Source organism: Mobula hypostoma, chromosome 6, assembly GCF_963921235.1.
Source record: "Mobula hypostoma chromosome 6, sMobHyp1.1, whole genome shotgun sequence".
Classification (NCBI taxonomy): Eukaryota; Metazoa; Chordata; class Chondrichthyes; order Myliobatiformes; family Myliobatidae; genus Mobula; species Mobula hypostoma.
Window position 1 is genome coordinate 122,170,921 of NC_086102.1, and position 14,439 is coordinate 122,185,359.

General features: G+C 41.8%; 1 protein-coding gene across 2 annotated transcripts in view; it reads right to left on the bottom strand.

Annotated features, from left to right (window-relative positions):
- The window catches only part of bard1 (BRCA1 associated RING domain 1), a 258,292-nt gene that overhangs the window by 231,026 nt on the left and 12,827 nt on the right, over positions 1–14,439 (bottom strand). For both annotated transcript variants that reach the window (XM_063051578.1, XM_063051577.1), the window contains exon 3: positions 9,520–9,668. In XM_063051578.1, the coding sequence (XP_062907648.1) occupies positions 9,520–9,668 (149 nt within the window). The remainder of the gene's footprint in view (positions 1–9,519; positions 9,669–14,439) is intronic.

A 14,439-nucleotide genomic window follows, 5' to 3' on the forward strand; every position in this document is an offset into this window, starting at 1 on the left:
TTTCAATCCTACCTGCAGTCAGGTACTAAGTATTCTACCAAGTATCTGGCAGGATATTGGGTATTTTATTTATAGGAAGCTCTGTCATTAATATCATTTGCTGTGGTGTAGCATTCTTTAACCCCTGTTAAAATCAGGGCAAAAGCCTTTTCAAGCACTCCTAATGCTGTCAATGTAATGAATTCTTCATGAACAACACTTCTTCAGCTTGAAACAGGTAACAACGGAAATATCCACAAACCCATGAACAAACACTACCTTGTCCATCTATTGCGCCATTTATTTATGTATCTTATAGTAATCTCTGTCTTGGACTGTACTGTGCCGTGTTGGGGAAGTCCAGAACGAGGGGCCACAGTTTGAAGATAGAGGGGAAGCCTTTTAGGACCGAGATTAGGAAAAACTTCTTCACACAGAGAGTGGTGAATCTGTGGAATTCTCTGCCACAGGAAACAGTTGAGGCTAGTTCATTGGCTATATTTAAGAGGGAGTTAGATATGGCCCTTGTGGCTACGGGGGTCAGGGGGTATGGAGGGAGGGCTGGGGCGGGGTTCTGAGTTGGATGATCAGCCATGATCATAATAAATGGCGGTGCAGGCTCGAAGGGCCGAATGGCCTACTCCTGCACCTATTTTCTATGTTTCTATACAGTGATAATAAACATGATTCTGATTCAATTGGTATTCAATTTTTTCTAATGTGTGGTCAAATGAAACTTGATGTCATAATACTTCCAATAATTTCATACAATGGCCTATCAACTCCAATGACATAATACAAAAACTTGCTATTCATCACCGTCTGATATAATACCCATAAGTGCTAAAACATTAATAAATGAAATGTCTTATAAAGCAGAATAAACAAGAGTTCAATTTTTAAATACAGGTTTGGGGTATGAAGACAACAGTGATAAACCATTCAACTGCAACTCTCCGGCATCTTCATCACTCTGCAGGTTAAAGACACAAAACATTTGTGAGAGGAATAACAGCCACACACACAGAATGCTGGAGGAGCTCAGCAGGCCAGGCAGCATCTATGGAAAAGAGTACAGTCAACATTTCAGCCCGAAACCCTTCTGCAGGACTGGAGAAAAAAAGCTGAGGAGTAGATTTGAAAGGTGGAAGGAGGAGAGAGAGAAGCACCAGGCGAAACTTGGAGGAGGATAGAGGAAACAAAGAGCTAGAAAGTTGATTGGTGAAAGAGAGAAGGCTATGGAAGAAGAGATGGGGGGACCGGGGGGAGACAGCACCAGAGGGAGACGATGCGTGGGCAAGGAGATAACATGAGATAGGGACAAGGGGGTGGGAAATGGCGAAGTGGGGGGAGGTGGGAGGATTTACTGGAAGTTTGAGAAATCGATGTTCATGCCATCAGGTTGGAGGCTACCTAAATGGAATATAAGGTGTTGTTCCTCCAACTTAACTGAAGCCTTACCCTGTCAGTGGAGGAACCCATGGATGGACATATTGGAATAGGAACAGGAAGTGGAATTAAAATGGATGGCCACTAGGTGATCCTGCTTATTCTGGTAGACAGAGCGTAGTTGCTCGGCGAAGTGGTAGAGGCCTCACCAGGAGCACCAAACACTGTACATAACCCCAACAGACTCACAGGTGAAGTGCCACCTCACCTGGAAGGACTGGGACCCCCTGAATGGTAGTAAAGGAGGAGGTGTAGGGGCAGGTGTAGCACTTGTTCCACTTGCAAGGATAAGTGCCAGGCAGGGACGAACGAACAAGGGAGCGATCCCTGCGGAAAGCAGAAAGTGGGGGGGGGGGGGAGGGAGGGAGAGACATGTTTGGTGATGGGATCCAGTTGGACGTGGTGGAGATCTCGGAGGATTATGTTCTGGATGTGGAGGCTGGTGGGGTGGTAGGTGGGGACAAGAGCAACCCTATCCCTGGTAGCGTGGCGGGAGGATGGGGTAAGAGCAGACGTGCGTAAAATGGAAGAGATGCAGTTGAAGGCAGCATTGATGGTGGAGGAAGGGAAGGCTCTTTCTTTGAAAAAGGAGGACATTTCCTTCGTTCTAGAATGAAAAGCCTCATCCTGGGAGCAGATGCAGCAGAGACAGAGGAATTCAGAGAAGAGGATGGTGTTTTTACAAGTAGCAGGGTGGGATGAGGTATAGTCCAGGTATGCCTGCCTATTTGGTGGCTACGTACAACAGTCCATGATCCAAGCCTATACTGGTGACCGTACCACACTTTTCCTACACTACATCAATGACTGCATTGGTGCTGCTTCCTGCACCCGTGCTGAACTCGTCAATTTCATCCACTTTGCCTCCAACTTCCACCCTGCCCTCAAATTCACCTGGTCCATTTCTGGCCGTTCCCGTTCTCGATCTCCGGAGACAGCTTATCCACCGATGTCTTTATAAACCAACAGACTCTCACAACTTCTGATATGTCCATCCATGGCCTCCTCCACTGTCAGGATAAGGCCACACTTAGGTTGGAGGAATAACACCTTATATTCCGTTTGGGTAGCCTCCAACTGGATGGCATGAACATTGATTTCTCAAACTTCCAGTAATGCCTCCCCCCAACCTTTACCATTTCCCATCCCCTTGCCCCTCGCTCATGTTATCTTCTTGCCCGCCCATCGCCTCTCTCTGGTGCTCCTCCCCCTCCCCTTTTTTCTTTCTTCCACGCCCTTCTATCTCTTTCGCCAATCAACTTCCTAGTTCTTTGCTTCATCCCTCCCACTCCAAGTTTTGCCTGGCGTTTCTCTCTCCCTTCGTCCTACCTTTCAAATCTACTTCTCAGCTTTTTTTCTCCAGTCCTGCCGAAGGGTTTGGGCCTGAAACATCGACTGCACCTTTTACTATAGATGCTGCCTGGCCTGCTGAGTATGCGTTTTGTATGCGTTGCTCAGATTTACAGCATCTACAGATTTTCTCTTGTTTGTGAGAGGAATAAGATCCTGGAACAATAAAGCTTAAGTAATTTAAAACTGATATCAATCAACAGATATAAAAACCGAGCAATTGCCATTGTCAGTAACTGTAATCTGTTATAAAAGTTGTATTTTAAGTAATGAGGAAGTAATTTTTAAACAACTTTTGCAATTTCTGCTTTCCAACTTGAACAAAATAACATTTACACATTACCATTTCAAAACGACATACTCAAGTGGGAAGTTCTACCTGCCCGAGATATTTAGTCATAGGACAGTGATGTTAGAGTGATTTTTGGGTTTAGGTCATTTACATTTGGCAAATGACTTTGGCCACCAGTCTTCTGTTCCTTGATAATGTATTGTGGACTTAATTTGGAACAATGGATTCCTAAAGGTTGTGAATCCCAGTCCAGATGATGCTGGAGTCAGAGGATGGATGCGAATCAGAAGGTGTGAAGTTTGTGTGTAGTTTCAAAAGAAGGCATTGTATATACTTTGTAAATATGGAATTGGCCTTTGTGCTTAGCACATTAATATCAAGCCCCACATTGGGCCAGCAGACCTTTCCACCGAAAGCGTCTCCGTATGATGCCTGCTGTACCTGTTTTGTATCTACCAGTATCTCTCTCTGGCAATATCATTCACACAACAACATGGGAAACAAGTCACTTAGCCCTCCACATCCACAGTGATTTATCTGTATTCATTCCACCATGCAGTACGTGGCCCACACCTTCAATGCCTAGGCAAACCAAGTGGTCGTTATTTGACCTCTTAAATGTTGTCACTCTCTCCAAGAATGCACTACAGGTACTCACTACTCTCTGGGTGGAAAAGGTTCTTAGATCCACTCTAAATCTCTTACACCTAGTTGTCTTCTAGTTTTATTCAACTCTGATAAGGAGGAAAAGATTTCTACAGACTACCCTACCTATGCCCCTCATTATTTTATGTACTTCGGTGAGGTCTCTCAACCTTTTTCACTCCACAGAAAACAGACCAAGTCTCTCCAGTGCTTCCTCATTACTGAAATGCTCCAAGCTGGCCAATGTCTCGGTAAATCTCCTTTGCAACTTTTCCAGCCTGATCACATCCTTCCTACAGTGTGGTCACTAGATCTGCATACAGCACTTTACTGAGGTCTGGACAGTGTTTTTACTCATCAAGTAAGCAACCAAGGCTAGTAGAAAACCAGCAAGAGGATCAACCAAAGTTCAAAATAAATTTATTATCAAAGTACCATATACTTCACCATATACAACTCTGAGATTCACTTTCTTCTGGGCACACTCAATAAGTCCATAATAGAATAAACGAAAGACCACACCAAACTGAGCATTCAATCAGTGGCAAAAGACAACAAGCTGCAAATACAAAAGGAAAGAAATAATTGAAAATAAATAACCAATAAATATCAAGAACTTGAGATGAAGAGTCCTTAAAATTAAGTCGATAGGTTGTGGGAACATTTCAATGATGGGGCAGGTGAAGTTATCCCATTTGGTTCAAGATCCTTTTGTGTGAGGGGTAATAACTGTTACTAAACCTGGTGGTGAGAGTCGTGAGGCTCCTGTACTTTCTTCATGATGGCAACTGCAAGGAGAGAGCATGCCCTGGGTGGTGGGGGACCCTGAAGATGGATGCTGCTTTCCCTCAACAATATTTTGTGTAGATGTGCTCAATGATTGAGCGGGCTTTTCCTGTGATGTTCAAGGGCATTGGTGTTTCCGTACTAGACTGCAATACAGCCAGTCAATATATTCTCCACTACACATCTATAGAAGTTTGTCAAAGTTTTAGATGTCATGCCCAATCTTCTAAAACTCTAAAGGAGGTAGATGCGCTGTTGTACTTGTTTAGTAATTACACATGTGCTGGGCCCAGAACAGATCCACCAAAAGAGTAACACCGAGGAATTTAAAGTTGCTGACCCTCTCTACCTCTGATCCTCCAATGAGGACTGGCCCATGGATCTCTGGTTTCCTCCTCCTGAAGTCAATAATCAGCTTCTTGGTCTTGCTGACATTGAGTAAGAGGTTTTTGTTAAGGCACCACTCAGCCAGAATTTCAATCTCACTCCTATTTGCTGATTGATAACCTTCTTTGATTCGGCCTACAACAGTGGTCTCATCAGCAAACTTGAATACGGCTTTGGAGCTGTGGATGTAAGTGCTATTGGACGATAGTCATTCAGGCAGGTTACCACGTTCTTCTCAGGCACTGTATAATTGAAGCATGCGAGTACCAGAGTGCTGAAGTGAGAGGTTAAAGATCTCAGTGAACACTGCAGCCAGTTGATCAGGGCAGGTTTTTAGTACTTGGTCAGGTACTCCGTTTGGGCCAGATGCTTTTCGTGGATTCGCCTCTTGAAGGCTACTTGCATGTTGGCCTCAGAGACTGAAGTCACAGAATCATCAGGAGGTGTGGGAGTTTGTGATGGCTCCTCCATATTTTGATGGTCAAAGCGAGCATAGAAGGCATTGAGTTCATCTGGAAGCAAAGATCTGATGTCATCTATATTTGTTGATTTAACTTTATAAGAAGTGATAGTATTCAAGTCCTGCCATAACTGTCTAAGACCCTTTATTGATTCAAGTTTAGTCTGGAATTGCCATTTTGCCCGTGAGATGGTTTTCCGAAGATTGTACCTGGACTTCTTGGTACTTTCCTGGTAACCAGACATGAATGTCTCTGATCTGGCCCTCAGCTGATTTCAGTCTGAATGATTTTGAGGGGATACACTTGCCTATAGCTGTTTTAATAAAGTCCATGACAACCATGGTGTATTCATTCAGATCCACAGATGATTTCTTGAACATGGGCCAGCTTCCCAACTCAAAACCGCTCCTCTGCCTCCCGTGACCACCTCTTTGATGTCCTAATCTCTGGAGCTTTGCTCTTTAGCCTCTGCCTGTAGGAGGGTAGGAGAACAGCCAAGTGATCAGATTTACCGAAATGCAGTCAGGGTATAGAATGGTAAGCATTTCTTATCTTAGTATTACAGTGGTCTACTGTGTTGGGACCTCTGGTGCTACAGGTTATATGCCGATGGTAATTGGACAGGGTTTTCTTCAGACAAGCCTGGTTGAAGTCCCTGACTATGATTCGAAATGCATCAGGAAAGACTGTTTCTTGGAGACAGCGTCATGCAGTATCTCAAGCGCTTGATTATAATCAGCTACTGGTGGTATGTAAACTGCAGTCAGGGTTATGCAGAACTCCCTAGGTAAATACAACGGACAGCACTTAACCATTAGGTGTTCAAGGTCGGGGGAACACGAGTTCAACAAAACCTCCACATTGGAGTACCACCAAGTTACCATGGAACACACACCTCCACCTTTTACCTTTTCCAAATCAGCAGTTCAGTCCATTCTGTAGATCAAGAAGCCATTGGATCTGATCACTGTATCCGATGTGTTGAGAGAAAGCCACATCTTGCTCAGTCATAGAACACAACAATCTCTCATTTCCCGCCGAAACAGCAATGTTGCCCTCAGGTCCTCAATTCTGTTCTCGAGTGACTGCACATTTGCTAACAAGATAATGAGTAGAGGAGACCTCATTGCTCTGCATTTCGGCCTGGCTTGGAGTTTCCCCCACCCCCACCTCACTTCCAGCCACCGCGATGAACATTCATCTGCTTAAAGGTACCATACCTGCTTTGTCTGTCAAGTCCTTCAGAAGATTGTGAAATCCGTAGTTCATTAAGTTGATTTAAAAGTACTTTGCTTAAAGGAAAATTACATGCTGCAGATTGCAGTGAGAGTAATTCAAAAGAGGTATATTTAGAAGTATTGTACGTAGCCCACAAAACAACACCATGGTTCTCTCGCGCCACCTTGAGAAGAGTCCAATGTTGCCACTATGGTCTTAATGACATTTTAATGGGTAAAAACAGGGGATGGGAAGGATGTAGTAGGTAACAGACCATGAAGTATGACAGAGCTTTGCTCCCCTGCCTGCCTCAAGCCCACTCCCAACCGCTGCTATATACATGTGCTGGGAGGAAAGCAGGTCAGAGCAGAAAGGTGACATTGACAAATGTACTGCTACCTAATGGGAGCACTCCACTGTGTACAGACTGTCTGCTTGGGTGGTGTGCTTTTGACCTGCCCTGTGCTCTTCTGATTTGCAACAACTAGGACCAATGTTTCAGTCAAAAATCTTGCTGCACAAAATTAAAACAAGGAAGACTGAAAACACCCAGTACGTCAGACTGCATCTGTGGAAAGAGGATCAGCACAGCTCCAACAAGGCAACACTCAAGACAAAAATGAACAATAGAGTTTAACATGGAAAAGTGTTATGTCAGCACTTTAATTAGTACTTCATCCACTCCCCTAAGCAGTCTCCCACCCCATTATCTGTGCGCCATGGCTACAGTGTGAACCATTTTCAAAGCACCTCTTAAATCCATAATATATACCACCAAGTAGCAGATCGTGGGAACTCCAGTACCAACGTGTCACAAACCAACCTGACTTGGATTTATACTGCCACTCCATCATCAATGGGTCTAGTAACAGCTCGCCTGGAAAAAAATATTGCTATTGATCAAGATTTCCTTTATCTACAGTATTTGGTACAGTCACCTGCTTAGGCTCACATGTTAAACGCCTTGAGACTTTTCTTTGATTTACTAGCTGCTAAAAGAAGAGTTCAATTAAAAGGACAGTTAAAGAGATTGTCAATAAAGTGAAATGCTGGAAGGTTAGCCAAAATACAAATAAATTATCCAGCAAGTCTATGAGCTGTGCTATCAGAACATACAACATTATAGCACAGTGCAGACCATTTGGCCCACAATGTCACTCTGACCTTCTAACATCCTCTAAGACAGGGGTTCCATACCTATTTTATGCCATGGACCCCAACCATTAACCAAGGGGTCCATGGACCCAGGTAGGGAACTCCTACTCTACAGTCAACCTAAGTCTTCTCTCCTCCATAGCCTATTTTCCCTATGAGTTGCTTAAAGCCCCTAATGCATCTGCTTCTCCAACCTTATCTTGCAGGGCACTTCACGCATCCACCATCTCCACATAAAAGACTTAACTCGGATATCCACCGATACTCTCATGTATTAGCCATTGCGAAAAAGCCTCTGGCTAGTCACTGATCTATACCTCTTATCAACTTGTACACCTCTATCAAATTACCTCTCATCCTCTTTCGCTCAAGGGAAAACCCTTGGCACACTCAATCTATCCTCGTAAGACATGCTCTCTAATCCACGCAGCATTTTGGTAAGTCTGCTCTGCACCCTTTCTAAAGCTTCTATGTCCTTCCTGTAATGAGGCAACAAGAAATTAATATCCCAAGAGTGCCACCTGCAGGACAAAAACCTGAAAGGATTCAGAATCTACAGAATCTCTGGAACAATCCACTTTGTCCTTTGCGGGCTTCAAGGCAGACATCATCATCCTGGTTTCCAAGAGGGTGACAGCAACCTCCCCTCAACAACCACCAGCCAGTGACACTGAGCTCAACAATAATGACCTCTGCACTCCACTCCGTCCTGTCCTACCTGGAAAATGGTGCCTCATAAGCCAGGATGCTGTGTATCAATTTCAGCTCAGCATTTAAGATGGACATCCCTCAGAATCTGCTGTGTAAACTGTCATCTTTGTGTCTCAACTCCTCTCTCTGTAATTGGATCTTGGACTTCTTGACAGTTAGTCCACGTTGGCAAAAACATCTCTAGCTCAAGGATGCTGAACACTGGCAACCCCCAGGGCTGCGTGCTCAGGTCACTGCTGACGCATGACTCCACTGCTAGATTCAGTTCCAAACAAATCATCAAGTTCACCGATAACACAACAGCGGTTGCCCTCATCAACAATGACAAGACAGATTAAGGTGGCTGATGGAAAAGCCACCAGGAGCACTTCATACACAGAGCTATCAGCATTGTCAATGAACCCTACCAGCCGTCCAACAATCTCTTTGACCCCCTACCATCAGGCAGGAGGTACCGTAGCATCAGGACAAGAACTGATAAGGTAGGAAACAGATTCTTCCCCAAGCCGTGAGGCTACTGAACTCCCTGCCACCACCAGGTCTCACCATGTATGAACTGCCAGTAGCATTATATTATTTACTTTTTAACTTGTGACGTGAATGCTCGTTATTACTGGTTAACTTATTGGTGGTAATATTACTTTGCTTTGTGTGCGAGTTGTACATACTGTATTGTGTACCTTCGGCCAGAGGAACTTGTTTCGTTTGGCGGTATACATGCATATATGGTTAAGATAACAATAAACAATCTGGAATTTGAACTTCAGATTGGGATAGTGAACTATTCCTCCCTATTCAAATTAAATCAGCTAATTTACACATAAGACCTCTGAAATTTCCAGAGACTAGTGGCTAGATATACTCATTAAAACACCAAGACTCATTGTTGCAAATTGAATAGATAATTTTACATAACTAGATATTTTAACATTATTATGCTAATACATCACAATTTGTGAAGAGAAAATAATGCAAGAGAAAATTTGTATGAAAAAAAAACTTAAAACAGTACTAATAAGATTATTTTTTTCAATATACCTCATTACCAGATTACCATGAGAAACAACATTCTAGTCAAAGCCTTACCTGCCGAGCCTTTGTTATTGAGGACAGCTTCAAGCTGGTTGCAAAGGTTGACAATATTATGTAGCTGTCGATTTGGCTGCAGATCTTTCACCCACGCTGGAGCATGACATACTGGACAGCCATTCCCAATAGAATCAGCAACGCAAGCACTGTAAAGCAGCAGAGACTTCCATTTGTATGTAAACAATTACTGCTCTCCATCAGATCATTAGCTTCATATTTTCTTCACCTGTCCTTTTCCAAAAATCATATCAAGCCATCTTTCACCATGTGAAAGTGGAGTCAAGCAACTTAATTTTACCCAAAAGCTACTCTACATGCTTCTGGGCCATTAGTCTTACAGCCATTCTCTCAGTACAAGTGAGGGCACCTTGACTTTACTCAAAACTGCCCATAAGACTGCAAAGAAAATGAATGAAATTAAAAAGAACACTGCAAATGTTGAACATATTTAAAAGAAAACCATAAAATGCTTGAAACTTGCAAAAGATCAGACAGCACATGCAAGAAAATAGTAAGGGTAGACCACCATCAATGAATCAAAATCCAATTTATTTAACCAATCTTGATAGGATAATCCTTTCTTCATAGAACTTCGCCTAATCAATACATTTTGATTTGCCTCCAAAGTTAGTATATTATTTATAAATGGACCAAATCTGTACATAGTACTCCAAGTGTGATTTGACTAACATTACTGCACAAATGTAACAATATTTCTAAACTCGAACTGTCTTGTAATAATGTCAATATGCCATTTGGTTTCCTATTTGCTGTACCTCCCTTTTATTTTAGTAACTCATAGCAATAGATCCTTCTGAACTCTACTCACTTGCAGTTCCTCTCCATTTCAACAATTTTGTCTTTGCTGACTTCAATCTTTTCCATGTTAAACTCCATTGGCCAAGTTTTTGCCGACTCATGTAATCTATTTCAGTCCTATTGAAGAGACCAAATATCCTCAGTGAAGCTTGTCCTTCTCACCTATTTCTGTGTCAATGAATACCTTACGCTCTACTCCCCGCCCACATCAATATAAACAGCAAACAACTGGAGCCAAGAACTAATCCTCAGGGCACTCCACTGCATGCATCCTTCAATCTAAAATAAAGACCCATTTATTCTGACAATCTCACTTCTATGTGACAACCACATTACAACCATCATTTTAGATCTCCCACTCCCCCTCCCACTTTCAAATCTCTTACTAGCTCTTTTCTCAGTTAGTCCTGACGAAGGGTCTCAGCCCAAAACATCGATTGTACCTCTTCCTAGAGATGCTGCCTGGCCTGCTGCGTTCAACTTTGATGTGTGCTGCTTGAATTTCCAGCATCTGCAGAGTTCCTCGTGTTTACAACCATGATAAAACACTTCTCCCTGTAATAAAAATCTTAATCACATGTACCAGCATGTAGCCCCTTGTCAAATATCTTTTGAAAACCAAATACACTACACCTACAAGTCTCCCTCTATTGACTTTACTTGTTACAACCTTGAAGAATTCCAGTGAATGTGTCAAACATGACAGAGCCTTAATAAAATCACGTTGATATGGCTTGATTACATTAGGATTTTACAAATGACAGAAGAGACCTCTCTGAGCAGACTCCTTCAGAGACATGCTGATAAACTGCATGAAAAGGGGAGGAAAGTGTGTGCATTTGTGCATTTACACATGAAAATCAGATACAAAATAAGGCAGAGGAAAAGGGAGCAAAAAGTCATAAACAGAATTTTCAAAATCTAATGAACTATTTAAAGCTATCCTTTCAGTGATAGTGGAGTATTCAGAAGACATTTCACATGTGTGGGTGTATACACAACTGCCTGTACTAGCATTAACTTTAATTGCTAAAAACATTACTGTCGATTATTACTGTATTAAGAAAGGCCTCTTTGACCTAACCTCTCATTTAACTCTAAATTATTTTGAAGTTTCACATGCAACCATTTCAATATTAATGTGCAGTGGAAAATAATTGACTTCTATACAACTTAATGTAAGTAATAATGACCAACTGAATTTCCCCCCCACTCCCACTGAAGTAAGCAGGAATAGCCTACCTATATGAACTCTTCCAGTCAGCAGCATGAATATTTACTAACAAAGGTGATATTACATTTCTTAGCAAAGGTATTATAATTAATATTTAATTTTAAAAAGCAGCTGAGCGATGACTTACTTTCATAATTAAGACACATTTTGAGCTGCACAAGTTAAGTTATTCTCTGGGGTCCATAATTCTATAGACTGTTTCACAAGTCTTTTCTAAAGCAAATCTAATTACCATTCCTACCAGCTTCTCTCTTCAATAATAGCAAAATGAATGTTACTTTATTTTCTCCAATATATGAAGACACATTTTCAGCTTCATGCCACACCAGTGCAATGAATTGCCACTGCTGCCAAGATCCAACGCCAAAAGAAGAGAACACCTTGATCTTTGCTGTGGGCGGGGGACTTCAGGGTCATTATGCAGGATACATCAAATGCCTTTCCTCAGCAACAATCACTGTGACCATCAGAAAAAAATGTCAGACAATTGATTACACATCCTGTTTAAAAGATTGCTAAGACAGAACCATCGATCAAACTTAATATCCCTGACCTATGCTGGCCAACTATGCCTATGACAAAACAAAAAATATTAAATGACTACATCCCAGATAATCCCACAGATCAGTCATCTGTCAACATCAATATAACATTCCTACTCTACAACAGTCTACACTTCTAAAGCACTTCATTGGCAGTAAAGTATCTTCTGATATCCCAAGGCCATGAACAGTACTTCACTGAGAATACTTCTTCATTTTTAAATGTAGAAACTTGGCAGTGGCAAGGACACCAACATTTCAAAAATTTTACGACTTTGACACAGGGATGATAAAAGAACAGCAACACACTTCCAAATCAGGTTGGTTTGAAGGCAACTTTTCACGTGGTGTTGTTCCCATGCTCTTTGCCCTTCTAACTTGTAGAGGTCAGTGTGTAAGGTACCATGTATGAAGTTTCGATGGTAGTGTATTCAGCAATGATACAAACTGCTGCTACTGTATACTTGATCATGGAGTAAGCAAATGGTTATGGATGGGGTGCCTAACCAGCAGGCTGATATATCTGTACGATGTCATTTTTTTTTTGTTTGTTTTTGAGTAATGTTGAAGCTGCACTCATCTAAGTAAATAGAGATCACTCTTAACACATTCTGGACAAGCCAAGTAAATGAAGATTAGCTTCATTTGTCACATGCACATCAAAATATGGAAACATACAGTGATATGCACTGCTTGCATCAATGACCAACAAAGTTCGAGATGTGTTGGGGACAGCCCGCAAGAGTCGTCACGTTGCTGGCACCAACATAATATGCTCACAACTTACTAACCTGAACCTGGACACTTTGGAATGAGGGAGGAAATGGAGCACGTGGAGGAAACCCATAGGTTTACAGGGAGAGCACACAGACTCCTTACAAACAACGGCAGGAACTGAACCCCATCTTACAGATAGCTGCTACACCACCATGCCACTCTCAAGCTTTGGGAAGTTAGGAGGTGAGTTACTTGTCACAGAATTCCGAGCCTCTAACTTAATCTTGTAGCCACATTGTGTAAATGGCTACTCCTGTTCACTTTCTGGCCAATGGTACCCTCCCCCCAACCAGATATTGATGAGGGTAGGGGGTTGATTGGGGGATTGTAAGTGATGGTAACGCCTTTGAATGCCAGAGGGCGATAGCGGGATTTTCTCTTGTTGGATAGTCATTGTCTGGCACAATTGTTACCTCCCATTTATCAGTACAGGCCTGGATATTATCCAGGTCTTGCGGCATTTTGTTGCAGACTGCTTCAAGATCTGAGGAGCCTCCTCCTTGAGCACTGTGGCTCTTGGGGTTCATGGATAACCAATCATTAATCCAAATTTCAACAAAAAATTGATGCTTTAATAATTTTACAAAACTGATGAAAGTGGATAAAAAGAGAAAACAGGAAGAAAAGCAAATGTCATTTTTAAAAGCGTTTCAGAAAATGTCTGTACAAACCACAATACTGTGATTCTCTCAAGATTTACAAAAAATTATAATGCAGAACACCAAATATTATAAATCAAATCAAAATAAACAATAATTTTATGCCAGTCAGCAACCACAACAGATGGTGCAGTAGGAAAGGAATACAAGAATAATTTTGTTTAACATTTCAAAGAAGTACTCTTCCATTTCAGACATTATTAGACTTGCTAGATATTTCCAGCATGCCACATGTTATGGAGTTTAACATATGGGTTTTCAAGCTTCAGTCTTCAAATTCATAAGGGATTTCAAGGTTTATGACAATGAGTTTCAAGGGGGATTGATAATCAAGTGAACGAGAGGCCTGTGGATGTGGAAAGGACAGGTCGGCTGTCAAATTATATTTTCTCCAAAACCTTTGAATGCATCTTCCACTGAGATCCATGGAAGGTCAGTCCATAACCAGGCAATTCCCAAGCAGATATGTAGCGCAGCTTTCACTTAACAGAGCAAAGATTATGCGATTTCTGCTCTGCCTCATGGAGCTCAAACGAGCAAAATTAGTCACACATTTTCCAGCTTAAGGAAATGAACCAGCTGAACCACACTAGTGAATTTAGAGTACGTAAAGAACCCAACTAAATCAATAGGACAAAAATCTGCTGGTAAGAAAGTTAATAAAGCTTTTTATTTGTTATACTGTAGATGCAACCAGCTGGCAGCATACTCCTGCTCAATGGTGCATAGAATCAAAAATCTTAGAACAGCAGGTGATCAGTCCCATTTTTCGGATATTGTGATAAAGACTTCAAGAAACTAAAAAGAACTTTTCATTTTTTTACAAACCGACCTTAATATTTACAATTCTCAGTTAAAAGTATCTTCCCTTGACAGCTTTGTGCAT